The 2413-nt window shown below is 37.6% G+C and overlaps 1 protein-coding gene across 5 annotated transcripts in view; it reads left to right on the top strand.

Moving 5' to 3' along the window:
• col12a1b (collagen, type XII, alpha 1b) overlaps positions 1–2413 on the top strand; it is a 146268-nt gene that overhangs the window by 39265 nt on the left and 104590 nt on the right. For all 5 annotated transcript variants that reach the window (XM_024290520.2, XM_024290521.2, XM_036210692.1 and 2 more), the window contains 3 exons: positions 112–276; positions 353–499; positions 1594–1751. In XM_024290520.2, coding sequence (XP_024146288.1) covers positions 112–276; positions 353–499; positions 1594–1751 — 470 coding nt within the window. The remainder of the gene's footprint in view (positions 1–111; positions 277–352; positions 500–1593; positions 1752–2413) is intronic.

Below are 2413 nucleotides of genomic sequence, written 5' to 3'. Positions count from 1 at the left end.
TTCATGTTTACTTTTTTTGGTTATTTGAATGCACTTTCATAACTTTTACATACTCCATTTTAATTTGTCAAAAGTTTACAGCCAAAGTTAAATAAAAAATCTTTTGAACAGGAATGGCTCTGAACTATATTCTTGAAAGCAACTTCAAGCCTGAAGTGGGGATGCGTGCAGACGCCCGCAAAATCGGCGTTCTTATCACCGACGGAAAGTCTCAGGATGACATCATCGTAAATTCACAGAAGCTGAAGGACAGTGGGATCGAACTCTATGCCATTGGTAAGTGGTAATAAAAATGCTGAGGGTTAAGTCTCTGTTTTTGTGGACAAATCTGACAGTACCCCCCCCCCAACAGGTGTGAAGAATGCTGATGAGAACGAGTTGAGGTCCATCGCTTCTGAGCCAGATGAGATCCACATGTACAACGTCAATGACTTTAAATTCCTCCTGGACATTGTTGACGACCTCTCCAATAACTTGTGTAACAGCGTCAAAGGTTCAGGTGAGATACTAAGAGTATAGATCACACGTGCCAAAGTCAAGGCCCAGGGGCCGGATCCGGCTCTCCGGATAATACTATCATTTTATTTTATTGTTATTAATGGCCTGATGTTATCTTGCGCTCTTTTCTAACTTGTTTAATTTTGAGATAATATATTTTTACGGAGAGTAAAATATTGAAAGTTATTTAAGGTTTAAGTTGATTTATTCTGGAATAATATTCCTGCCTTTTTATTATTCATAATTATGTTAAAAAGTTACGGTTTTAAAGTTTTAAAACTTGGCATTCTACTAGCTTTTTGGACCATTTTGGCATTTACTAAGATTTTTTAGGCTATCTTGGAGTTTAGCTAATATTACAGCTACATGCTAGCTGTTTTGGCTAATTTAGAGTTTGTATGTCACTTTTTAGGCTGTTTGTAGTCAGGCTAATATTTCAGCTACATGCTAGCTGCTTTGGCTAGCTTAGGCTTTTATTCAGTTTTTTAGGTTATTTTGAATTTAGCTAATATTTCAGCTACATGCTAGCTGTTTTGACTAATCCAGGCTTTTTCAAAAAGTGTCTAAGGCTGTTTTGGAGCTAGGCTAATATTTACATGCTAGCTTTTTTAGCCAATTTAGCCTTTTTTTTGTTTTTAAGCTATTTGAAGTTTAGCCATGTTTTCATCTGCATGCTAGCTGTTTTGGCTAACCTAAATTTTTTTTTGGCTAATTTGGCATTGAGCTAATGTTTTAGCTGGCTATCATCTTCAGCGTTTTAGCTATTAGCTCAATGCCATTTCAGCTATCAGCACTAGCAGTCAAATTCAGCTTAACGCATTCACACTAGCATTTTCACAGTAAATGCTAGATATGTAGTTTATAATTATGTAAAAAAAAGTTACAGTTTCAAAGTTTTAAAAAATGCAGTTTAAAAGTATTCAATAAATGTTTATCCTGATCAGCCCGTGACCTAAGGTGTGTTTTGGATTTTGGCCCTTTGTGCGATTGACTTTGACACCTCTGGTATAGATGGACCTCGTCTTACATAGTACTGGTGGAGGGTTTGTTACTGTTAAATCCGTGTCATGTGCTCTTATTCTTTTTCATTCTCAGACGAACCGGAACCTGAACCTGAACTCAGGCCGCCCACCAACTTGGTTACATCTGAGGTGACCCATCGCTCTTTCCGGGCCACCTGGACAGCTGCTGATGGCCCAGTGGACCAATATCGCATTGTCTACACATTGGCATCTGGAGGACCCTTTGAAGAGGTAAGTTGGTGTTTTATCTTCTTGTATTGATCTGCGTTACTTTATCCATTTTTGCTTTATTATAAATTAAGGGCAAAGGCTCCACAATTCAAGTGCATTGATTAAGAAAGATCCATTTGGCTCCATTTACATTTCCCCTAATTACTGTAAATGGAAAGGGGCAATTCTGGACACATTTGGTTTGCTTGCAATGAACCACAGTTTGTTTTGCCCAATAATCTGGAAAAAAATTTCACTCTGAATACACCCAAGTGGACCCTGGTCTGGGACCAGGAACTGCTCTCTGACCCATCTTTTGAGGTGGTCTCCGTTTATTTCTAATTAGACTAAGTTCCGATTTGCTCTGAATTTTTCTCAGTCCGCAAAGACTCCATGCTCGGAGTGGAACAGCTGGACCAAAGTGGCCACCATAGCCGGGCATTATGGGATGTAAACGGAGTATTGGAGCAACAATGAGACAGCAACTCAATAAAATTTGGAGGAATGCGAGCTTATTAAAACAACTTTTTTACATCTGTAAAAAATGCTTATTATTTATTGTAAAATAAGAATCAGCAGGGTAGAGAATTATTGCTAAAGTAATGCAAATTACAGGATAAATAGTTACTCATTTAAAGTTAATTTCTTTTGTAAAATGTTGGATAATGTGTTTTCACTCAAAT

This window comes from Oryzias melastigma, linkage group LG24, assembly GCF_002922805.2.
Source record: "Oryzias melastigma strain HK-1 linkage group LG24, ASM292280v2, whole genome shotgun sequence".
NCBI lineage: Eukaryota > Metazoa > Chordata > Actinopteri > Beloniformes > Adrianichthyidae > Oryzias > Oryzias melastigma.
The sequence above is the reverse complement of the archived record's forward strand: the minus strand, read 5'-3'. Positions and strand labels throughout refer to the sequence as shown.